The sequence below is a fragment of the Scardinius erythrophthalmus genome (genome assembly GCF_964197995.2).
Source record: "Scardinius erythrophthalmus genome assembly, chromosome: 2".
In the NCBI taxonomy this organism is placed as follows: domain Eukaryota; kingdom Metazoa; phylum Chordata; class Actinopteri; order Cypriniformes; family Leuciscidae; genus Scardinius; species Scardinius erythrophthalmus.
In genome coordinates, this window is record NC_138222.1 from 64,228,249 (window position 1) to 64,254,030 (window position 25,782).

A 25,782-nucleotide genomic window follows, 5' to 3' on the forward strand; every position below is an offset into this window, starting at 1 on the left:
GCTCTCCTGGGGGAACGCCCATAAGGGTCCGCGTGTTACGACAAGACCTCTTAGTCGAAACCCTCTTAACCCGTGAGACAGTCCTCAGACCTGTCTTCGGTATGGAGGGCTTCGTGCGAGAATGTTTCCTCTGACCCCAAGCCTTATACGGAGGGGGGGGGGGGGGGGGGGGCACGAGAGGCAACCTTCTCAAAGTATGAGGAGCTGGTGGCTGCCCCATGAGGCTGCCCCCTGGCAGCAACCCCATGAGACCTGGACTGACAACCGGGGATAGCTGATTGTCGCTCTGCCTCCTGAAGCCTCTCGACAACGATCCTTGCCGTGTCGCCAAAGAGGCCAGAAGGTGAAAGGGGGGCATCGAGAGGGAAGGCCCTGACCTCCTGCCCGATCCCCAAGCGATTTAGCCATAAATGTCTCTCTGAGACGACTAGTGCTGCCATAGAACGGCCAATGGCACGGGCCGTCTCTTAATAATACGGAGAGATTACTCTACGAAATTTAGTAATACCGTCGAGTGTGACCTCCCAGTTATCATCCACCTCTTTGAGGAGGTCAGCCTGGTATGCCTGAAATAACCCCATCGTGTACAGGCATGCACCGGCACGACCCACCACCATATATGCTTTCCCTAACAAATTGATGTACGAGATTTGGAGGGAAGTGTCTGAGCTATCAGGGGTGACGCAATGTCGGGGAGAAAATATTTCGCAAAATATTCTTCAACCCGAGGCATCACCTCATAACCATTCTCATTAGATTCCCTAATGGATAAAAATATACACATGAGGGGGGAAATAATTGAGATGAACATGGATTTTTCCATGATCTCTATACCTCAGTATGGAGATCAGTGAAAAAGGGAAGGCTCTGACACGAAGATTGTGACTGGGTCTGCAGGAAGCGCTCATTTTCCATTTTATTTTTCTTAATCGCTTCCTGCTTATTAAATGGCCATTTATTTTCACATTTAATTTAGCCACTGCCCTGGTTACAACCTCCAGCAACAATAACGTGAATATGGGGTGGCGAATCCCCCTATCCACATGATTCAGTGTTGATAATATCTAACTCCTCGGAGCCAGATAAATCAAACGCTGTGTCTTTAACACGGTCGGAAGAAGACGTAGCGCAGGCTTCCGAACCGTGCGCGAGACCAGTGGAGCTGGTTAATAAATAACCATTATATGCCAGCCCCACGTGCGAATCCCATGCATACAAGCGGCGCGCTTCCTCAACAGACGCGGGACCTGATGCACTGGGAACGCGAGCCTGATCTAATAGATCGAACAGGCTCAAACGGGAGTTTGCACAGACAGCGCCCTCGAGCACTGCTCGTGCATGCTTCACTCCCAGACAAACAACACAGAACGAGAGCGCATTATCCTCGCTCGAACAGCGTGAGCAAGGGGACGCACACCGCCTGAGTCGTTTCTTTATATTCGCCATATATATTGAGATAGACAAACAACACCAAATAAGACGTACAGTCACACAGAACGCTTGCTGAAGACAGAAAGCTGACGCAGCTATGTTCCGTTGTCCTTATATTGCTTCCGGATCACCGTCACATGCAACGTCACGAGTGACGAAAGACACAGCACCAATCAAGATTGGAATAGTTCCATTACAGACTTCAGATGCGTCATGCCGAAGGCATTCCCCAAAGTATCGAGTATCGATGCAGCGGGAGTTCCCTTTACGAAAGGGAACTTTTTGCATTTTGAATGTGTCTAGTCTAAATGGTATAATTTTTTTTATTGTGTGGTGCATGGGACATTGTGAACAAATGACATATTAGAGTATTATTAAGGTGTGTGTGTGTGTGTGTAGGTGTGTGTGTGTGTGTGTACACAAGAGTACACACTCCAGCTTATGAAATGTGTTTTGTGTTTGAAAAATACAAATGCAATGGCAACGATTAATGTATGTTTTGACAGGATATAAAATATTACCCAGAGCACTCTGCTTTAAAGGAGAACTTTGCAACTTTTTTAACTTAATAAAACTGTCTAGAAATAATTTGGATGGTTAAACAACCTGTTTTGGTGATATTGGTGACTTTTCCAGCTCCCCCCAGCGTTCCCAGGCAGAATGAGAATGAGCGCGAAACACGAATTGCTTTACGGCAATTCGACATAAACACACACGCCCCCCTCAATACTAGCAGAGCCCGTCTACTATTAGACATTCTCTGATACTAGCTAGTACGGCTATTACAAACGACGATCATGGCGACGATGGATCATTCTCGTTTACCTGCGAAACGACAAAAAAGACGTTTATCGTCGGAGGAGGTGAAGGAGAAGAAAAAACTTGCTGACCGTGCGAGGGACCGCACGAGAGTTAATATTGGTCGAGCGTTCAATGAGTGGCGAGAGCTAAAGGATAGTGAACAATGCAAAACAGATGCTGACCTGGCGTTTCTACTAATGCAATTGTAAGTAACTCTTTGTTTTCTTTATTCCTTATTCTTGTTAGTGTTTATAAATGTATTCAATCCATCTGTGGTAACATTACTTAGCTGACTGGCTAGCGAGACAACGTTAGATTGCTAACTATTGTATTAGGTTGCTGCTATAACCAGTTACAAGTGGCAAACTTGACAGACAACTATTGTCATATATGCATTTTACGTCGGGACTTATAGTGCTACATAATAACCTAGGCTAATAACCAAGATCTGTCTCTGCGTTTGTGTTTTAGCATAAATCAAAAATACCTGTCTGCTAACTAGAGTATATCAAATCATTTTATTTTGTAATGTATTAGCATTAGTCATCAATGTTTGTTCACTTTTACGTTGTGTAGAAAAATTGCAAATTTGTGTAAAGGTGCTGTCTGTACTCTCGATTTTGTTGTAGCTACAAGCGCTGGCAAGCGACAACGTCCACGCCACGCAAGGGACAATCCAGACCACCACAACCAGTGGTGTCCAGTATAGGCGAGGAGTCGGATCGTGACCTGTAAGTTTTTTCTTTTCAAAGCAGTATTAATTCAGACAATATCGATATTGCAGAAATTGATTGATGGTTTGTTTATTTTTTCAATCAGAGAAATGAATGCTAATGAGATTGGTGTTCAAACGCTGGTTAGAGAGGGAGAAATTGAGGTTTTAGAATCCAGGTGAGCTTGCCTTGCACCTCATGCTGTGTTGTACAGTATTTGTATTTCATTTGGGTTGATATGTTTCTTTTCTGTTTAATTTCCACCTGTTTATGTAGTTGGTCATGTGTTTATTTTTATGCTTGCAGCATGCATTCCCTGGATATCAGTAAACATGAAGACCAATATTCACCAGATGAAGAGGCGGTGAATGATTTGAGGAATACATAGTAAGTAATGTATATTGTGTATCATATAGATCCACTTATTTATACAATATTTCAAAGGTGTTTATACATGTTTAATTCACAGCATTGTCATGGATGATTTTTGGGGTCACCCAAGTAATATGGACTTGGAAGATGGGGACAGCTCCGATGAGGATTTTGTCCCATCTCTTTATTTGAGGTAAAATCATTTGTTTAATTTGTTGTAGTACACAAGATGGTGGCCTGCTCGTACAACTGATTAAATTATTAAATGTTTAATACGATTTTAATGTGCTGTTCAATGCATACATATTTTGCCTCTTTTACACAGAACTGTTGGTGCCAAAACGGACAAGCTTCCGGAAATCAGTGTGGACAAAGCAGTGTTTGATTTTGTAGTAGCTGATAACGCTGTAGAGGAATCTGAATCGGAATCTGTTCCAGACCAACAGAGGATAACTACGGAGGAAGACCTAGTTGGTAAATGTGCCAACATTACTTATAATGACAATCTACTTCAACTCGCTCGGCATCTGAAACTACCCATCAAGAGGTGCAAACACATGGACAGGCTGTCTGGTGTACCATGCCCTGGTGTTCCACCATTTCAGGTCACTCTGAAACCTCGGGGGACTGGAGCAGTTTTGGAATGGGTAAGATGTTGCTGGCAAATATAAATGTACATGTAATTTAGATCCCAAACACATTTTATTCACAATCATAGCAACAATTTTCCATATGTGATGATATTTTACTTGCATTTAAATTTTTTCTTGAGATTGTAGTGTATGATCATTAAAAAAATAATTAATACTAATAATAAATACAAATTATGTGTGTATGTAGATAAATATGTATATGATCCAAACTTCACACATAAACTAGTGATTGTAGCCATTAAATATGGAAAGTGCATGTTTTTTCCGGTTAATTAATAATGATACATTTTTTTCCCTTTACATTAGTTATGCCCCTTCGGACACAGCCAGTGGAAGTGGAACTCGCAGCCAACGTTAAAGTTTGGCATGCAGGGTGGTGACTTCATGCTGTCCACAAATATATTATTATCTGGAAACAACTACAGAAAAATAGCTCTGCTTTTAAAGTTCATGGCTATGGGGATGGTTACAGAGTCAACCTACTATCGGATCCAAGATGCATACTGCATAGAGCCTGTTCAAGAATTCTGGGACAACATCAAGGCCAAAGTCATGGAGCGTATGCGTCAAAAGGACCATATTGTTGTTTTAGGTGAGGCATACTTTTGTGTCTTTGCAAACTTCACTCCATTACTTAGAAATTAATTTTTAGCCACGACTTATATTCAACGTGTGATTTATAATGCCTTTTATTCTATTGTCTTTTGGCTGTAGGAGATGGCCGGATGGACTCTCCTGGTAAGTTTTGAGTGCATATGTTTAATTTCAGTGATTAAGGACATTTCATTTGCTGACAGCTGTGCTTATGCTTCAGGACACTGTGCTCAGTATTGCACATACACTACTATTGAGCAAGACTCCAGAGACATTATACACATCGTTTCTGTCGACAAAAGGGAGACAAGTCGCAACTCGGTGATCATGGAGAAGGAGTGCTTCATTCGCACCATGGATGCTCTGCTCCCAAATGTAAAAATAAAAGAAGTGGTTACTGATGCTCACCCACAAATCACCGCATTACTCAGTAAGCAGAACTTATGTGCTATATTATTTGAAGTCTTTACTTCAATATTGTAATTGTCAATTATTATTTTTTATTTGCAGATCCTGAACGTGGACGATACAAAGCATGGGGATTACAGCATTCTCTTGACATTTGGCATGCTGCTAAATGTCTAAGCAAAAGGCTGCGAAAGGTATGTTTTCATCCACACTATCATACTGGCAGGGTACTCAACAATGCCATATTAATCAACGTTTTACCTGTAACATCATGACAAGAGAAGAGTTTGTTCAAAGATTTATATTGACACTGCTATTGATGTGCATGGAATTCAGGCTGGAGCAAAGAAAGAGCAGAAACTAATTCACTCCTGGTCCCGTGACATCGTCAACCACTTTTGGTACTGCAGCAAACAGGCCTCTACAGAGGAGGAATTCAAGGTATGTGTAAGATTTTTTTTTTTCAATGTAAACAATTTATACGTTATGTGTCAATTATAATTTTTTTTTTTTTTATGTATTGTAAAGGATCTTTTTTTTTTTGTCTTCTATTCTTGCAGTTGATGTGGGTTGGTGTGATGCATCATGTGTGCAACGAACATTTTTGGGCAACCGGTTGCTGTCAGCATGAGCTACTGGAGGAAGGCACCCAAGACAAGCCTTGGATGGAGCAAGGTGACCAAATTAGAAATATAACTGAAAAAAATGAATACCCTACCTGACTGCACTTATTACACTCATAATATGATGCGTTTACAGGTTCAGCAGCTCACCGGGCCCTGGCTGCAATTGTTTTTGATAAGAGATGGCTGAACCAGGTGAAGAAGTTCCTAAACTTCAGGTAATCATCTGCTCTAATTTTTTTCTTTTGCAATGTTTTTAATTGTGCACTCAAGCTATAGTCATTTATTTACTTATCTAATTCGATATTGGACATACTGAGGTGAGGTCCCTATTTCATTTGGATGTAAGGAAAGGTTTGCAGTAGATTTGTAGATGTGTGGTGAGTACATAAGATAATTTAACTCAATTAATTAATCAATTATTCTGCCAAAATTCGATTGACAGGACAACATCAGATTTGGAGAGTTTCCAAAACCACATTCTGCTCTACGCATCTAAGCGCATGTCGTACACCCCATTTATATACAAGACCAGGACACTGCTGGCTGCAATTGATTATAATCTGCACAATCGATGCATGCCAGCATGCAACAAGGATGGCCACAAAATGTAAGTACTAACCAGACATGGGCAGTATTTCAATTAAATGTATTTTAAATACGTATTTAATTACTTTAGTGTATTTTGTAATTTGTATTTTGCAGGGGTGGAAAAAATAAAATGTAGTTTGTAACAAAATATTTTGAGGGAGTGTATTTAGAGTATTTCAAATACTTAAATACTTAAGAAAAATCACCATATGCTTATCACCATAGTAAATGATTTGGCCATATTTTAAGTCTGATGTTGCCAATGGCAATGTCCAGGTTAGATGCATGAAAATCACGTGACACCCTGTAGACCAGGCTCCCTCCAAGAAGTGAATGAGTTTTGAACACAGTAGAAGAAGTGGCGCTGCTCCTCTTAAAGGGATACTCCACTTTTTTTGGAAATAGGCTCATTTTACAACTCCCCCAGAGTTAAACAGTTGAGTTTTACCGTTTTTGAATCCATTCAGCCGATCTCCGGGTCTGGCGGTACCACTTTTAGCATAGCTTAGCATAGATCATTGAATCGGACGAGACCATTAGCATCTCTCTCAAAAAATGACCAAGAGGGGCGCAAGTGAGCAATGGGTCGATAGGTCGCACTCCCCTGCAGCTCCCGCAAAATCATTAAAAAATCATTATAAAATTGACTTTTTAACAATAATTTCTACATAAAAAGAGTTTTTCCTGCAAGCTGGATTTGCTGAAGCTTCTTTGATACTCTTCGGCTACATGATGAAAGCGAGCTCGAAGTCACAAGCCGCAAAAAGCAAAAAGCAGAACGAAGCAGGCCTTATCGCACCGACCTCTCCTCACGACGATGTTCCGCCGGGCGAAGCTTCACAACGGTCGGCAGATGCTAACGTTACAGTCCTGGAAGCCATTAACTTGTTACGTTCGGATCTACGAGCTACCAAAGTTGAGATTTGTCAGACGATTGACACGCGCATTGAAGAGATGGCTACAACTATCAGAGGTGAAATATCTGCTCTCAAAACTGAAACTCAAGTCGCCATTCTGGCCTTGCAGACTACGTCCACGCAACATAGTTCTACTCTGGCCGACCTAGAACGCTCAGCAAATCACTCTTCAGATGCCATAACCAAACTTCAAGCGGAGGTGAAACGCCTATGTACTGAAGTGAATCTTCTTACAGACAAGTGCATGGATCTAGAGGGGCGATCTAGAAGACAAAATGTGCGAGTAGCCGGGCTGAAAGAGGGATCTGAGAAGGGCAGAGAGATGAACACTTTTGTTTCAGAACTCTTGAAAGACGCGTTGTCACTAGAGGATTGCCCGCTAGTTGATCGTGCTCACAGGGCTTTACGTAAGCGCCCGGATGGTACTGAGCCGCCGCGGTCGCTTATAGTGCGGCTGCATTACTTTCGGGATGTGACAACGATCCTTAGGAAAGCTGTTGAACGAAAGGATCTTACTTTTCACGGTCAGAGGATTCGAATTTTCCCTGATTTTACGCCTGAGGTGGCAAAGCGCAGAGCTGCGTTTAACAGAGCCAGAGCATTACTTCGAGACAAGCCAGGAGTGCGGTATGGGACAGTTTTTCCAGCGAAATTGAGAGTGACTTTTAATGGCACAGAGACAGTGTTCACAGATGCGAAGAAAGCCGAGGAGTTTGCCGAGCTCCACTTTGGTACGGGCCGTGAGGATGCTGAAGACGGAGGCTGCTGATAATGGCACTGCCGTGCTGGGTAATGAATAACGTTTAATGTTGAACGCTCAAATGTTTACATTTACGGACTGCCTTTAATTTAAGTTTTTGTTCATCTTTATCGAAGTTGGCTTATGGTTTATTTTAAAACAAATATGGTCCGTCCTTCCAGATTTTTATTTATCTCTTTTTATATTTTTAATTTGTTAATAAGCTTTCTCAAATCTTTATTATTTCATATTTACATTCTTTTTACTTCAAAATATATGCCTTTTGCGGGGCTGTTCTAAACTTCTAGTGTTAGAAGTGTTTAGTGAGGGAAGTTAGTATGGTACATGTTTTTTTTTTTGTATCTTGTTATTGCTGTTCTGTGTTTTGTTTTGTTTTCTCTTGTAACTTCCTTAGTGGGATCGCGCCTTACTTTGAGGGTTCTCCTAGTATAGGCAAGAGTATGTCAAAGGGAGGGTTGCTCTGGGACATCTATACTCAGTATATGATCTTATATGTCACATTGATAGGGTTTATATACATATTGTATGAGCCTACACCATGCAGGATAACTTAACGCAGCGGGATAAGGGGAGGCAACTTACTATGGTCACTTGGAATGTTAAGGGATTAAATCATCCCGTTAAAAGGGGCAAAGTTTTGGCACACCTAAAGATGCTCTCTAGTGACATAATTTTTCTTCAAGAAACACACCTTAATAAAAATGAATATATCAAACTAAGATGTAGATGGATCGGTCAAACTTATCATGCTACGTGTGCAGTTAGATCAAGAGGGGTGGCCATACTCTTCAGAAAGGGCACACCATTCATACATAAGACTACAATTGCAGATAAGGAAGGAAGATATCTAATTGTTATTGGAGATTTATATACATTACCCATAACACTGGTTAATATTTATGGTCCTAATACAGACTCGCCTTCTTTTTTTAAACATGTTTTCAATCAGGTCCCTGACATCTCGCAAACTAATTTACTCATTGCAGGTGACTTAAATTTAGTTTTAGATCCTTATTTGGACAGATCTTCATCCCGTAGAGCACCACCTTCTAATTCCAGCATTTTCATGAAGGAATATTGTAATAATTCAAATTTGTTTGACATCTGGAGAATTTTTAACCCTCAAGACAGAGCATACTCTTTCCACTCCAATGTTCATAATGTATATACTAGAATTGACTATTTTTTGGCTGATGCTAAATTGGTGCCAATGGCCAGTAAGGTTGCGTATAATGATATAGTGATTTCAGATCATGCCCCTCTTTCATTCTCTTTAAATCTAGCTAACTTGCCTCATTGTGATAGGATATGGAAACTGGACCCACAGCTGTTAAAGGAACCACAATTTTGTAATTTTTTAAGCGAACAAATTTCTTTTTTCTTTGAGATGAATGATCTTCCTGGAACGTCCCCCTCAATACTCTGGGAGACCATGAAAGCTTATATCAGGGGTTGTATTATTTCTTTTCAGGCTGCTAGAAAGAAAAGGAAAAGGGCTGAGTTGGCAGATCTGGAACAACAAATCAATAGATTGGATAAAGAAAATGCAGTGCATCCATCCACAGGGATTTATAAGAAGATCCTCTTATTAAGATTTAGATACAATCAGATTCTTTCAGATCGTATAGCTAAGGGCTTTTTATTTACGCAACAAAACTTTTTTGAATTTGGTGAAAAACCTCATAAATTACTGGCGAGACAAATTAGGAAAATGGAAAGCGATCATACTATAAGTAAAGTCAAGTCGGAAAATGGAGTCATATTAACATCTCATACGGACATTAATAGCAGATTCAAACAGTTCTATGAGGAATTATACTCCTCCAGGGCCTCAATCAATGTCCTGGCTGCTGAAAATTTCTTGGATAGTTGTGACCTCCCCACTCTAGGTCAGAAAGAGCGTGACTTCCTCAATGCAGAACTCTCAGTTTCTGAAATACAAGATTCGATTAGGTCAATGAAGTGTGGAAAGGCCCCTGGCCCTGATGGGTACTCTTGTGAATTTTATAAACAATTCAGTGATCTCTTTTCACCTTATTTATTTAAAATGTATACTCATGCAATTACTGTTGGCATGCTACCTCCTACGTTAAACGAGGCTACCATAGCAGTATTACTTAAAAAGGGGAAAGATCCAGAAGAAGTAAGCAGCTATAGGCCAATTTCGCTTTTAACATGTGACCAAAAAATTCTGGCTAAAGCTTTATCCAACAGGCTTAGGTCTGTAATTGATAAACTTGTTCACCCCGATCAGACAGGATTTATACCAAACAGGCATTCCTTTTCAAATCTTAGACGTCTTTTTAATATAATTTACTCTCACAACGCACATGCAGATGACCTGGTTATCGTTTCTCTTGACGCAGAGAAAGCTTTTGACCAATTGGAGTGGTCTTATCTGTTTAAAGTTTTAAGAAAGTTTGATATTGGTGATAGTTTTGAAAAATGGATAAAGATTCTCTACCATAAGCCCTCTGCAAGAATTCTGACTAATAAGATGCTCTCTTCAACGTTTCAACTACACAGAGGTTCTAGACAAGGTTGCGCTTTATCTCCCTTACTCTTTGCTTTGGCACTCGAGCCCTTAGCACAAACTATTCGCTCCGACCCTAATGTACATGGTTATAGCACAGAGAATACATTAAGTAAAATATCATTGTATGCTGACGACATCTTGTTATATATTACTAAGCCCCAGTCTACTATCGCAAAAATCTTGGAAATCATCTCTCATTTCGGTACATTTTCAGGGTACCGGATAAACTGGTCTAAGAGCGAATTAATGCCTATAAAGGTTCGAGATCTTTCTGTTATACAATACTTCCCCTTTAAAATAACACAGCAAAAATTTACGTATTTAGGAATTGAAGTAACAAAGGATTTTCAGTCGTTATTTAAGGCTAACTTTCCCCCTCTAGTGTCTAAATTGAAAAATAATATTCAGTTTTGGAGATCACTTCCTATTTCCTTGGTTGGTAGGGTTAATATTATTAAAATGATTTTTCTTCCTCAAATTCTCTATCTTTTTCAGAACATCCCAATATTCTTACCAAAGATTTTTTTCAAGCAACTGGATTCAATCATTATTTCCTTTTTATGGGATTATAAAGCCCATCGAATAAGTAAAGCTCATCTTTGTAAGCCTAAAGCCGAAGGCGGATTGGCACTCCCTGATTTCTCTCTCTATTACTATGCCAGTGCTCTTCATACTATCATAATGTGGCTAGATCCCAACTTTACACATTCCACTTGGATCCAAATGGAAAGAGAAGCATGTAGCCCATATGATATTGGGGCAGTGATCTTGTCTCCTACAAAGATAGAGAAATTGGCTTACAATTATAATTGTATTATCCATAGTACTATTCGCATTTGGAAGCAGATTAAATCAAAATTTGTAATAAAGTCCTTATCTTTTCTTATACCAATTGGAGGGAATCCATCATTTATTCCTTCTACAATGGATTCTGTATTCACAAAGTGGAGAGACGTGGGTATTCAAAATATTGGTGACCTATTCATTGATGGTTCTTTTGTCTCCTTTAGTCAGCTGCAGGCAAAATACGGTTTACATAAAAACAATTTTTTCCGATACCTACAGCTCAGGGGCTATGTAAGAAAGCATTTGCCTTGTCTGGATGTGGCTTCTTCTGCCAAGTTTGATGATCTTTTGGGGCTTGGTTGTGGGGTTAGTCACCTGATTTCTTTGCTGTATAACTCGTTACTATCCACAACTCCACCTTCTACACAAGGTATAAGATTACAATGGGAACAGGAAATGGGGAGGGAGATAAGTGACGAGTTATGGATTAATGCACTAGAGAATATTCATAAATGCTCTGTTAACTCTCGGCACTGCCTTATTCAATTTAAGATTATTCATCGACTTCATTACTCAAAATCGAAGCTGCATAGAATTTTTTCAGATGTTTCCCCAATATGTGATAAATGTCAGACAGAGGAGGCCACACTCTTGCACAGTTATGCTCTTTGCTCTAAGTTAACCCCTTTCTGGACTAATATTTTTCAAACTTTATCAGAAATATTACTTGTTGAGTTAGAACCTGATCCACTTGTGGTAATATTCGGATTCTCAGATGACATTACTTTTCAAAAATCTCAACAACAGTTGTTGTCTTATGGATTCCTTATTGCAAAGAAACTAATACTTAAGTTTTGGAAGGACACCAAAGTCCCTACTGTTAAAATGTGGTTGGACGAAATGGTTAGGTTATTACATCTGGAAAGAATTAGTTTTTCTTTATCAAACAGACTGGATAAGTTCGATAAGATTTGGTCTTCCCTTCTCCGCTACCTTGATAGCGTAAATTAAGTTGACATGCTTATGTAGGCTGAGTGTGTAGCACTGATTGTCCCATTAGTGTGATATGTTTTTGTCCCTAGGGTGGGGTGGGTGGCAATGGGAACTGTTCTTTCTTTTTGTTTATTGTGTTTTCTTTTTGTTTATTTTATTATTATATGTATATTATTATTATTTTTTATTTTATTTTTATTTTTTATTTTTTTGTCTTATGTTTAAAAGGAGGAATCATCAAAGCGATGTAACAATGATTGTCAAATTGTTGGATTCCCTAATAAATATATTTTAAACACAAAAAATGACCAAGAGTTTCGATATTTTTCCTATTTAAAACTTGACTCTTCTGTAGTTACATCGTGTACTAAGACCAACGGAAAATGTAAAGTTGCAATTTTCTAGGCTGATATGGCTAGGAACTATACTCTCATTCCTGCATGATAATCAAGAAACTTTGCTGCCGTACCATGAGTCCAGCAGGCGTAATGATATGACGCAGCGCCTGAAAATAGGTCTAATAGAGCTGGTAAGTCCCGCCCCTTCCGCTAACCCCACTGGACCTCTAGGTTGAAAAATCGTCAATGCAGGAATCACGCAGGAATGAGAGTATAGTTCCTAGCCATATCAGCCTAGAAAAATCGCAACTTTTCATTTTCCGTTGGTCTTAGTACACGATGTAACTAGAGAAGAGTCAAGTTTTAAATAGGAAAAATATCGAAACTCTTTGGTCATTTTTTTGAGAGATGCTAATGGTCTCGTCCGATTCAATGATCTATGCTAAGCTATGCTAAAAGTGGGACCGCCAGACCCGGAGATCGGCTGAATGGATTCGAAAACGGTAAAACTCAACTGTTTAACTCTGGGGGAGTTGTAAAATGAACCTATTTCCAAAAAAAGTGGAGTATCCCTTTAAGGCACGAGTAGAGTAACGGTGATAATATGGCTACGTAGCCTACATCAAACACGTTATGCTATTAAGGGCAGCCTACCACACCATTGATGTGAACTTAGCTATACATGCCATTTACGTCAGAGGGAGCTATTTCAGGCCCTGTAGAGATTTAGTGAAATGCCCTTGCTTTTTTATTTTGCTACTTTGCCATTTTGAATTTACACATTTCTCATATTTGTGTTATTGCTACTATTTTTGTTATTGACCTTTCAGTAATAAAAAAAAGAAGACTTAAGATTATTGTGGGAGTATTTTTGTATTTTCAAAATACTAATTACTTGTATTTTATTTAAATACATTTTTCACATCAGTATTTTGTATTTTATTTTGTTACATTTCATGAGCCAGTATTTGTAGTTTGTAACAAAATAGTTTTTGATGTATTTGTGCCCACCTCTGGTACTAACTATAAGAACTTTTTTTTTAAACCATGCACTTTTATTTATATAAATATATATATATATATATATATATATATATATATATATATATATGAAGAGTTCAGATGCAAAAACCTCTAAATGCCATCTGAAATTTTCTTCTAGAATGATCATTTTTATGAAGCTCGTATATTTAAATTCAGTAATTTCACTTAAATGGCAATGAAAATTACCTATTAATTGCCATTTAAGTGAAATTATTGAACTTAAATATACGAGCTTGATAAAAATGATCATTCTAGAAGAAAATTTCAGATGGCATTTAGAGGTTTTTGCATCTGAACTCTTCATATATATATATATATATACATACTCCCCCTACAGCATATTAATAAAATTAAATTGTTTTACAGGTACAAAAGAACATACAATAAAAAATCAAAAACCTGGTCTGTGTATACAGTGAAGGAGAAAAAGGATTACAACTACATCCCTGACCTCCAGAAGGCCATTCTTGGTAGGAGACTGAAGAGTGGGACCGGCCTTCCCCGCAAGACCACTCTAAGAGAAGATGATCCAAGGCGACTTGGTTTGGTGTCCTCTGCACAGCCACCACCACCCACGTCAGAGCTCGTCCAAAAACACGTGTCGCGAGGTGACACAAAACCACAAGAGGACTGACACTATTCCCTCTTACAAATTGCAACAATGTAAATTTTTTAAAGTATGGAAACTTTTTTATTTATTAAATTTTATTATACAAATAAACAGTATTTATTGAACGTGTCTCTTTTAAAATGTACAATATAAAATTCTTATTTTTAAATAACTATTTACAATGAAAGAGGTTAAATTAATTCAATTTAAACATGACGTGTCACCCTAAATCCTGTGTAGTGGCCCCTTGGGTCCGGAAAGGTGTCTCTAATTTTCCAAACACAACAGCTTGGGATGACGACTCTATTCCCTATTCCAAGGCGGCCATGCTGCCACAGTACAAATTGGCGGTAGGCTGAATGTCTGTACTGTCGCTGCTCCTCCCCTGGCTCCTGGTGATCATTTAGGGCAAAAATGTCATTCCAAGCTCCACGGGCCAGTCGCAACACCCCCTCGTCTAAAACATAGTATGCCATGTATGCCATGTTGCTGATACAGTGCTCGTTGGTTTGGCGACAGCAGACCTTTTCGACATCTGTTGCCATATCACGACAATGGCCACAAACGCACCAGTGAAGTCCTTCTCGGTCAGGGTCTGGTTGTTGTGTTCCCTCCATTAAAGACAAGATGTCAAACATCAACCCAGGTAGTCTTGTAACTACTTTTTCAAGAAGTACGTCCTTCTGCCCAGGCTCCAGAAACTTAATTTTCTCCTACAACACATTATTTATGTTATTACATGCATCTATATTCAGCAAAAAACTAACAGTAAGATTAATGTTGTCTGATCACAAACAAACCTTTGTCTCGTGTGTCCGTTTCTCCTGCAGTTCCCTCAGCCTGCTCTGGACATCAGGTTCTAGGTCCTTAGGTCTTGTGACCCTCCTAGGTGCCCTCGTCCTTGGAGGTTTAGTGTTCCTTCTGGTTCCTATAGCCTGAGGGGTGAATTCGGACGAGGCTGAAGTCGAAGTTGAATCCTGTAATATTATCATTCAATGAAACAGTTTAATATACCGTAGAAAGCTAATTTAAAACACTAAAATTCGATTTTGTAGTCAAGGAAAATTGTGCACAAATTGTTTATACTTACGGTAGGTAGACTAACTCCATTTATATCTATAATTGTTTAATAATAACAGGTAAAACATTCATTATAAACTATAATTTTTTCTTTATAAAATAATGCAACTTGAGCATTTTCTGCATGATGATAAGCTAAACTTTGCATTAACAGTTCCATTGGGGGTAGGTTACACTATAATTAATATAATTACTAGCTGTAATACTTTCTTGCTTTATCCACACAACCCCTGTTACGGTTTATGTTTGATAACAGAATACAAAATGTACATGTCAATGTTCTATGATGTGTGTATGAAGTATTACCCACCTCAGTAGACATGACTCCACATGATACAGTTAGCTCACACCGATCATAACAAACGCACATGAGCAGCCGGAGAGAGGGGGAGGAGGCCGGCTGCCGCAAGTGAGTTTTTCACGACAGTGTTGTGAAATATACGCCCCACAGCTGTAGGGGGAGCTCGTGGGGAAAATATGCGACAACAAACTGGAAAATCAGCGAAGAAGTGACTAGAGTTCGCCAGAGTTGCCGAGTTCTCCTTTAATACATGTAGCCTTAATGTAACTAGAAAGACTATTAATACAGTATAATTTAAAATAAAATAAAATAAACAAATTTAAATGTAATTTAAAATAAAATGAAGAAATACATCTTCATTCCTTCCCATACCCACTAACATTCCCTTAGTTTAAGAAAATGTAAGCTAGCCAAACTGAGCCAAAGCTTCTGGCCTGGTTGCAGAGTAGTTGTAGAGTTTTTGACTGCATCAATAATAATGTATACGATGAGCTATATATTAAATGTTCTAGCCTAAAAATGTTCGACGAGCTTTCGTCCAACTTACCTTCTCCATCACGACGTGTGTTCGCGCGATGTTGTTGGTTACCTAGTAACGAACGTACAGTGGTCGAGAATGTTCCGTCAACTTCCGTGTGTTTGCGCATCTGTGTTGCCTATTAACGAACGCAATCTGGCCGAGATACGTGCTGGCGGCAGGAAACTTCACTCTGTGTGCCCGCGCTTCGTATACAACGTTATATATAAAGCTCGCAGGACAGCTTGGTTGGCATTGCCTTTTCAGCGTGAGAAATACACGGTGTGGCGTGTGAGCGTGTGAACTAGTTGAATTGCGTGTGTCTCACGGCCAATGCGTGAGACTTGAGGACCCTGCAGCATTACCAGCTTCACTTATAAGTTTGTATTTTGAATTAACAGAGGTTTATATGTTGATGTTTTATTAAAAATAATAGTAGGTTTGATTCCTCCATTATGGTGATCAGTGTTTGCTACAATTAGGCAGTTTGACTCTTTAAAGGGGGGGTGAAATTCCCATTTTCACTCAATCTCCTGTTAATCTTGAGTACCTATAGAGTAGTATTGCATCCTTAATATCTCCAAAAAGTATTTAGTTTGATTATATTTATAAAAGACAAGTAGGCTGTACCGAATATTTCCGGAAAAAATCGATCGGCTGGAGGCGGGCCGTGTGTTATACTGTCTATGGCCGTGTGGGCGAAGCTAACGCTGTGAGCTAACGCGCCACACTAACAACACAGAGACATTTGAAGCAGTTTTATCAGTTTTACTCACCGGTTCCAATCACGACCGCAAACCTTTATCATTGCGACTGCTCGCATTAGACGATCTGCAAATCCGTCGATCTGGGCTTTGTTTATAAAACAACCATCTCGTAATGCAGGGAACAAAGTCTTACACAGCTCCGTTGATGCTCTGAAAAAACAAACTCCATCCACTGGTACGTTAACGCTGGGTTCTTTAGGAATATGTGCATGGTTGTCTGCCCTGGCAACCAAAAACACACTTCTTTGGTGACACACAGTGGTGTAGTGCAGGGTATAGGTAGGTATACGGCGTATACCCACTTCTTGTTCAGTCGGCATTGCGTATACCTACTTCTAAATCCCCTCTGATGTGCGTGTGAAAACACCCAGTCAGGGTCGTACCCACCATTGAGGTCCCCGAGGTCCGGACCTCAGTAATTGTTTTTAGTTTAGCCTATATAATGAAAGTGAAATAATTGCCTAATATTAACTCTAATTTGGTGCTGCAATGATTTGCCCATCGCGACGATAACCGACCTTCTCATCTGAGCTGCTTCAGCACTCAAACACCCGCTCGTCAATGTCAAAATGTTTGAGACCAATCAAAGCAAGCAGGATTTATGTTCACTCATAGAAGCGCGAATCCCAACGCGACGCTTCACGCTTGAGTTAACGATAATACAAGTAGCCAAACTGAACAGCTGTTTTTCAATCGAAGTTTTAAATGACCGACAGAAATAAACAGTTTTATCAAAGACAGTGGAAACTATAAGCTCAATTTAACAACACAAGCACCATATTAATATATTACCATATTAAATATATTGTCATTATTATTATAAATACAATGTATAAATGTATTTGTATAACGTTACCTCGAATGTATTTGAATATTTCCCCAGTATCAGCACTTAGACTTTTCACTGTTTGTATCACTCCACTTGTCTGTGTTTGCGCAACTTGCATCATTAAGCCAGAAGGTGGCACAAGTGACTGTCTTTATGAATGAGCAATTGAACCATTGATTAAATGAACATATTAGTCCAAAAACATTGATTAATTTAGGAAAGTAAAAGTAGCTGAAACTGATCTTTGATACTCATATAAATTGCTCATATGCCTCTGGTCTGGACACAGAAGGATTGCATTGGCGTTTGTTTGAAATGTAACATCTATGCAAAATAATCCTTGAACCATTTCTTATTTAAGGCCATTCCCGTTTCGAATGTGATTGTGTATTGTCAACAATAAGCATAAACATTCTGCATTTCCATTTTGTAGTGTGGATCATTCATTGCGACATTTAAACTGATTCTCATGTTTAAAAATATCTGATAAAATACTTCATGCTACTGCCCACTGACATGCTTTTAAAGCTACTGTTGTCCATTTATTTTGGCTTTCAAAACACCTTAAAATGCACATGTCGAGATCAGGAAAATCTATATTTTCTCAAGGGGGCATGCCCCCGAACCCCCCTAGCAAAATAATTTTTGGGACCTCGGTTTTTATAAAACCCTGCGTATGGCCCTGCGCCCAGTAAAGACAGTGTTGCAGTGATCCCTTGAATAGTCGTCCAATTCTCATATGTGGTTGGACTAAGGAATAGTCACTCAAAATTCATAATTATTTAGTATTAATAAATAATTAAAAGCCAGTATTAATTACAAAAACTGCACCTCTTCTGTGGCTAATATTAATTTTATAATGATTCTTTTTCTGTGAAGTCAAGCAGCAAAAGTTAAGTGATAATGTGTAAATACTATACTGGCCCATTTTGGGGTGAACTTATATGCAAGACTATCTTACATCACTGTTTATAACACAGAGCGTTCATCCTTTCCTGGGGTGCTTAAAAAAAATTTGAGGCTTAAATTAAGAGTATACCCACTTCTCCAGGCACCACTACATCACTGGTAACACAGACGCTTTGATGATGCTTTCGCTATCTTCTCTCTCTCTCTCTCTCTCTCTCTCTCTGGTCTACGAGTGTGTGCGCCTGCGCAGAAGTGGCCTTAGGACCCATATAAGGAAATTCCGCCCCATCTTACGTGAGACAGAGCCATACTCGAAAAAAACGTTCCGAAACTTGTGACAAACCGGAAGGACAATTTTTGGCACAGAAATACTACTTCAAACGTACAATTTCATTTTTTAAACTTTGTCCATGTTTAGCATGGGAATCCAACTCTTTAACAGTGTAAAAAACTCAGTATGCATGAAATAGAATTTCACCCCACCTTTAACTTTTTATTTGTCTGGCTGCTGTATCTGTTTATGACGAGAACAGCAAGACAAAACATGATCAAATAATGTTGGCTTTTTATGGACTACCAGTTGTACTCCTCACAAAGCAGCCTTGTTTACTGATCTCAGGAGAATTAAAGATTATAGTAACACTGTGAATCTCAACAATGGTGACATGCTTCATGCCACAATGCATTCTGGGAGAATAATATAAAACTCAAAACACCCATGGCTCCCAGAATGCATTGTGCCATTAAGCATGTCATCATTGTTGTGATTCATACGCTGAATCTTGATGTCTGTGTGTGAGAAAAACTTGAAAAAATTAAAATATGTAAATTGTGTTTTAAAACTCATTCAGATGTTCTGATTAAACTGTGCTGGACTCTTGCTGTAGATCACAACAATAATTTATTTCAACAATTATTTCAGTTTTTTCTTCAACCCCTGCTGACACTAACCAGATAATTTTTAAATTTTTTTTTACAGGCAAATCACATACAGCGTCACGTACTACATGCTGTCAGCATGACAGGAACCCCCCCTCCCATCTCAGAGAGATACTCAGAGGAACTGAGGGAGTTGATCAGACAAATGCTCAGCTGTGACCGTAAAGACAGACCTTCAGCTGATGAGATTCTAGCACAACCATTCCTGAAAGAAGCAGTAGACAGAAATAAGAGAATTCCAGAAGCACTTGAGCAAAGGTTCATGAAGTCCATCAATGCCTTTAATGAGGCCTACGACAAGCACTATAAAGACTTTGAGGTTTTAGTTAGTGAGTGGGGGAAAATTACAGATTCGATGGAGTCTGCACATTACAGAGCCACAGCGGGGAGTCTGGCAGGTTCAGTGATCGGGGCAGCTGGAGGAATCACTGCATTGGTTGGTTTAATTTTGGCACCGTTCACTTTTGGAGCGTCTCTGATTGTAGCAGGTGTTGGTGTTGGTGTTGGAGTTGCAGGTGGTGTAACAGGTGCTGCCTCCAACATTACTGATACAGTACAACAAATCTCATTCAGAGAGAGCCTTGTACAAATTCAGCAGAAGTATGAATCTGTAAGCGAACCAATTTTCACACCACTGAATACACTGAGAAAGGTACTGAGAAAAATTACAAAGTTCAGGGATTTTTTCAGCAACCCGGCTGTTGACAATGTACAAATGGCATGCGATGTTGACAAAAGAAACGTTTTTTGTGGCGCACAACTCACAAATTTAGGTCTGTTGGCAAATGTTAGCATAATTGTTGCTCAGACTACAAGAGTTGGACGAGTGGCAACAGAAGCAGTCTCAGGTGTGCTAATAGTCATAGCTGAAGTCGCCTTCATAGTGATGGATTCTATAGAGATTCACCAGATGAGACAGGGAAAAGTAGATGATCCAGAGAAGGTCTATGCCAGAGTCCTCAAATCCATCGCTCAAATGAGGAAAACACACAATAATCTTTGCGATGTCCAGAAGGAAATAGAAAAAACAAGAGAGGAATTTAAAAAAAAAAATTGGCAAGAGACAGAGAAATAGACAATGATTTAAGTAGTTTAAAGATATAGATATGATTCCAGTTAGAGATTCGTGCAAATCTTACTGATTTATCCATGAGCATGAGTAAAAAAAAAATATAAAAAAATAAAATATATATATATATAGCATGAGTAAAAAAAAAAATATATATTATATATATATATATATATATATATATATATATATATATATATTTTTTTTTTTTTTTTTCTTTTACTATAGTATATATATATATTGGCCCAACGACGGAATCCAACGGCCTGGCAAAGGTTTAATGCGTGTCTTTTCAGCGCTCCAGTGAAGTTCACTTAATTTATTATGTTAGTTGTAGTATTACTTTAGCTCTATGCGTAATCTGACTCCAATTTCAAATGATAATCAAATTTAGATCGTGTTTCTGATTAGAAAATAATCATAAATATTGATTGTGAATTAATTTAGTTCTTTGATTATTCTGAGCTTCTCATAATTTCAATTATTCGTTCATTACAGACCCGGTGTCGCTTTGAGACGTCACGTCGCGACTGCGCGCTCATGCTCACAAACTTGCCAGTCCTGAAATAGTCAGAGGATGCAGTGCAAGTATTTTACCCTATGCCGCCGCTCACTGCTGACCCATAGGTGACATTTTTGTATAATATTTGCAGCGTACAAAATGCTAAGTCAGGAGATAGTCAGAAATCAGAAGGTCTTCCTAAGATGTGTCCCATGGTCCATTCAAAGTGCCTTCAGATTGATCTATCAAAGATTTGCGGAAACACCAGACTGCACATTCATCTACTAAAATGAATGATTTCTAAAACTTCAGAATAAATCAAGATGTAACATTTATTTGTCAGGTAAAAATGTATCATGCCAATTACAGAAGTAAATTATTAAAAGCCAATTCAGAAAATATATGACATCATTTACTCAAAGATGACTCTAAAAGTAAGTAATGTTTTCCTGACAGAGACACACAGTAATTTGTCATGGCTTTCAAACAGGAAAACACTGAAACATCACTATGGGGGATGATCCTGGTAAAGAGTCCCAAAGACTGCTCTGTCCCCTCGCCTTAAATACCAGATCAGAACAGAAGGGGGTTATACAAATGTTGTTTAGAGTTGTTTTGGCCAATTCATGTACCCCAGGGGGTAGCACCTGGTTTCGTAAGATATTGTAAAGAGATATCAGCCAGAGAGGAGATACAGGATTCTCCTAAGTTCTCAATCTTTCTCATTAAACCAGTGACTGCAATGAAATTAAGACCATTTTACCAATCGCACTGAGCCCCTTAAAATGATACCAAATATGGAAAGGAAAAACAACATATTCACAAGATACACCATATGCGATATATAGACATTGTTAATGAACTTTCAGTGCCTTGAGGAGGAAGAGGGGGGGGGGGGGGTGAGTTGAAGTCAAACAAGGGGACAAGGAGATAAGTTTGGGCAGGACAAGGTTCTGTTTTCTGTCTTTGCTATCTGCTGTCCAGGGGGCATTTTATGGCGTTATTGCAGAGTGAGGTTTGTTTAGCAGGAAAATCAGTCCTTACAGACGGCCCCTGGCCCCTTGGGACAGATTTAGATCAGGCCAAAGGGGACATTTTTTGGACATTTTCCTGTTTCCACATTTTCAGTGTTCATAGACCTGACCACTGTAGTTTGCAGTGTTAGTCGATTGGTGCAGGAATCCAGTCACCTGAAATAACAGCATTAAGACAGGTTGAACATTAAAATGAAAGCATGGCAGAACGCGTGGATGCTGCAGCAGCTGGACTGGGTGTCATGACCCTCTTGGCCGGGTTCGCTTCCACCTGCACTTGGCTGTGTTGGTGTTCAGTCTGTAGAATGATCTCGTTGTATCAAGTCTGTTTGTGTTGGTCAGCATGATCAGAAAGTGTCAGTGGAAAGTGTCATTATAACGCTTTGCGGAAACATCTTTGTCCTCCCTAGGATGTTTTAACTGACCCTTTGAGAAGTCCTCGGTCACCTTCAAGCAGAAGGTTTCATTTGCCGGGTAGATCAGAACTCCATAGTTGAAGGAATCATTTCACTGATGACGCTCCACTGCGTGTGAGACGCCTGAACAACTTCTGAATGACCATGCAATAATTGAACACTGATGTATTTGTGGTTATTGTACGATGAGAAAAAGTTATTGGATAAACACAAGAACACAAGATAACAAAACATGATGTACTCAAAAATATGAAATCCAAAAGTCAAAGGTGCGAGTGGTCTCTTTTTCAGAATCATATATTTAATGAACAGGTGTAATTTGATCACCAAATTCTTCACTACCGCAGTGATCTGGTAGTGGGATTTAGATTTGGTCTGGATGACTCAAGGGAGGGTAGCAGAAAGTCACCATAACAAGTATATTTACTAGCGGTATGCATAATTCGAGTATATCACATAATTAAACATGGAAATACACAATTTCATTATTATACAATTGTATACATTAGTTGTTATAAGTGCAAATCATCAATGAAACTTAATGTTTTAATAGATTCAATTAGAGAATGAAATGTATAGAAACAGATATTTAAATTCTCTGGTTTAACTTTGTAATCATCCACTGTGCATTTGATGTACAGACTGGGTCACACTCAATAATACAGGTCTGACTGGGAATTGTTTAGTTGACAGATAGAAATGCCTGCATTTTAGATTTAGCTGTTTAGATATTGTCATTAGTCATTTGTTGGAGGGGGCCCTCCTGGTTTTCAACAATTGCCAACGACTGGACATAATAAATATTTTGTCCAAAGACCAGTTGTATTAATGGGTCTCAATTAGATTTTTTATGAGGAGTTAAATCAATTGATGTGTGACCACAGCCATGCATGTCCTATGCACAGCACAGTATTTACATACAGGAAGTTGACAAGACTGTAATGCTGAAAAGAAATTATTAAAATAATTTCCCTTGTCCTGTATGCATGAAGGTGAATGATGTATTGCATGATGTGAATAATTTTGGCCTGGATAGTCTTATGATCTATGCCAGGTAGAGATGTTCTACGATTGCCATAGTGATGGTGTGTATTGTGTATGTTTGTGTATAGGAGATGGGTGGTGTTTTATCCTACCATAATGTGTGTTGCATAATTTAGTTCCAGTTCTAAACTGGGAGGCCACATACAGGAGCTGCTTCTGTAGTGTTATGAGGTGTGAGCGGCCCCTTGAAGTTTCTCCACCCCCATCTCCTAATGTAAAGTTGTGTGTCCTGCTTAAGGCAGCAGGACCAGACCCTTGTGGAGTCTGGGTCTGAAGAAAGTCATTTGGCAGCCTGTAGGGAAATAGACCTAGAGAGGAAAACACATTTTAATCTTGAGCCTTTATATAAATTGCATTAAGATAGATGGTCGATCTCAATATTTATTTGATGGCCTTAGCCAGACAGTTGTTACTGATGGCTTTGATCTGTTAAGATTTTACGCCATTGGAATATCATTTGTTTTAGTTTACAAAGACATGTATCATTATCATGATCATGTGTTTGTAAAGAAAAGTTCAATTAAACAGTGATAATGGTCAGATCTGACTGCTATTGCAGTTAAAATCACACAGTCTGCTGTGTTGTGAGCATTAGGACCCTCAGGTCTGCTAGGGAAATCTCTTTGCATGATGCTGTTTATTTACACTAGCCAGATCTGTGTTTAGAGCAATTAGATCACCAGGTGTGGTGCTGTGAATTTATGGTGCCATTCAACTCTTGACCATTTGGATCTCTGTGGTCCATAAAGACTGTAGATTTTCTGCCTGATGTTTACATTTCACACAACTGTTCTTACATGTCCAGTAAAATACCTTCCCTGATCAGATTCCATGTGAGCTGAAGCTCCCAGAGAGGAGTTTGTTAACACTTGCACCACTTAGTTTGTGTTTTTTTTGCAAGAGAAAATTAAAATTTGTACCTCCCCTTGTTGCTGGGTTTAAGATCTATTAGATCAAAATTAAATCATCCTGTGGATTTGGATGGATATTTAAGACATGGCAATCAGGTTGATCATTTTAGTTGGTATATACTGGGCATTGTAATTTCTCTCATTAAAGATTCTTGCACAAATTGAAGGTAAAGGAGTTATTTCCGATTCATTCTTCCTTTCAGTTTCATTTCTTACCAATACTTTCTCTAATCATCTATTATCTCATTCCTCCCAACACTAGTAGTGTTCCTTCTTCTCGTTACCTACATACACGTACCATATTTCTACATTCTGATTCTTTTCATTCTCATTAAACATCCTTTCCTCTTCTAACCCAATGCTGAATCATCAAGAGATGAAAACCATTCTTGGCCATTACAATATAATATATATTACAACTTGGTCATAATATAAATTATATTCTATAAAAATAGTATACATTAAAAATAATTTTATTTACTGGTCTCGGGGGTCTCTACTGAGTAATTTGTCCAGACTGACTTTTTATCATCTCACTGATCTTTTTAGAAGGTGATTGGCCCTGCAGCTCCAGCTGTGCTGACATGAGCATGTGTGCACAGCAACAAACCAAACTGGAAACCAGTTACAGCTGCTTTGATGCTGTGAACATTCAATGGACTTCAGGCATCGAGAAACATGGGTCAAATCATTGCTCAATTTAAATATTTTTGTGACTACAATTTAGAATTGGACACAATTATCTTGTTTTAGGCTGAGATGTTATCAGTTGCATTCTTTTAAGAATCTTATTTGAATATGAAAGAAAGGTTGGACAAACAGATGTGATGGGGGTCGCCAAGATTGTTTTTTGGTTTGTCTCTTTTGAGACCTCGAAAAACATACAAGAATGCAGTGATTGCAAAATCTGATATAAGACCAAATTAAAAGCTTTGTTTTTTTTAAGACTGACCCTTAAAAGGTGTTGTTTAAACCATATTTTGGGACATCAGTCATGAACTTTTGACACTATTGAAAGATTTTCAAAGAACAATGATTACTTTGATGTAATTCATATCAGTCTTTGGGTGTGTGTGTGTTTGTTATAATAACTTTTCAGAAATTCTAAATATATATTTTAAACAGTGCACAGTCAGCTTCAACAGTGAATCACTTTGCTAACTGCTGTACACCATGTGCTCATTAAATACTAACTTTAGCCAAAAAATGACACATGACAGGGTGGACATTTGCAACTCCTGAAAATCAGCCTGAGCCAGGCCCTTCCTTCTTCTATATTGGTTAAGTGTTTCTT

General features: G+C 38.8%; 1 protein-coding gene across 1 annotated transcript in view; it reads left to right on the forward strand.

Moving 5' to 3' along the window:
* LOC308705767 (serine/threonine-protein kinase Nek1-like) overlaps positions 1 to 25,782 on the forward strand; it is a gene marked incomplete at both ends in the record, with an annotated part of 58,584 nt that overhangs the window by 27,899 nt on the left and 4,903 nt on the right. The window contains one exon of the mRNA XM_081390955.1: positions 19,553 to 20,065. Coding sequence (XP_081247081.1) covers positions 19,553 to 20,065 — 513 coding nt within the window. The remainder of the gene's footprint in view (positions 1 to 19,552; positions 20,066 to 25,782) is intronic.